Here is an 854-nt window from a genome sequence, read left to right on the forward strand (position 1 = left end):
TCTCTTTCTTGTGTTCACAATCTTTTCAGGTTTTGTTTCTTCCTTGCTATCAGATTTCTTATCATTAATATTTGCTACTATAACATCATTGGATTTCTTGGTATCCACGACAGGTTTATGCTTGTTGTCTACCTTTGGAAATTCCGATTTCTTTTCAATAGTTTGTACTTCTGGTTTAGAAGTAGCTGGTGTTGATGGTTGTTTCTTTGGTTGAACAGGACCAACAAAAGATGGATCTCCTTCCTTTGGGAAAGATTTCTTTTCATTAACGTTGGAAACAATTCCAGTGTTAACAGGTGAGCTTACTGAAGCTGGTTTAGATACAGGTTGAGCAGCAGCTGGTTTAGAAACTGGTTGTGCCACTGGAGGTGGTCTTGAAACTGGCTGTGGAGGTGGTTGAGCTCTAGCCACGGACGGAGCAGCAGCTCTTGGTGGTGCTGATGAACCCTTACCGGCATGTGCATACATGCTCAAGAATGCAATCACACACACCAAGACAACCCCAATTAAAAGTGAAAAATTACTCCTTCTAGGCTTAATCATTATTTGCATACACTAGAGAGAAATGTGTTCTTTTTTTTAAAGATGAATTAATTGAGCATTGCTTTGGGGTGTTCCATTTACTGTGGGCCATTAACGAGAGCATTGAACACAATAAGGGTATTGTACTTGTATCGGAAGAGATTTGAATGAGCGGTTTTAAAATACTGAATGTTGGGTGTTAGTTGTTTGCAAAAGAATCGGTTTCTGTAAACACAACAACTGCTACACTACAATGGTGAGAAAAGGTAATTGAGTCAACCATTATCCAATATTGTAAGTTCAGAAATAGTTGTCTCATCACTCTCCATAGT

At 38.9% G+C, this 854-nt stretch overlaps 1 protein-coding gene across 1 annotated transcript; it reads right to left on the reverse strand.

Moving 5' to 3' along the window:
* Positions 1–18: 18 nt before the first annotated feature.
* On the reverse strand, positions 19–543 carry NAEGRDRAFT_77135 (uncharacterized protein; the record flags this gene model as incomplete). The annotated part of the gene is made up of 1 exon (XM_002667909.1): positions 19–543. A coding segment is annotated over one exon (525 nt), but the record flags the coding sequence as incomplete, so codon positions are not given.
* Between the last annotated feature and the right edge of the window lie 311 nt (positions 544–854).

The sequence above is a fragment of the Naegleria gruberi genome (assembly GCF_000004985.1).
Source record: "Naegleria gruberi genomic scaffold NAEGRscaffold_1512, whole genome shotgun sequence".
Classification (NCBI taxonomy): Eukaryota; Heterolobosea; class Eutetramitea; order Acrasida; family Naegleriidae; genus Naegleria; species Naegleria gruberi.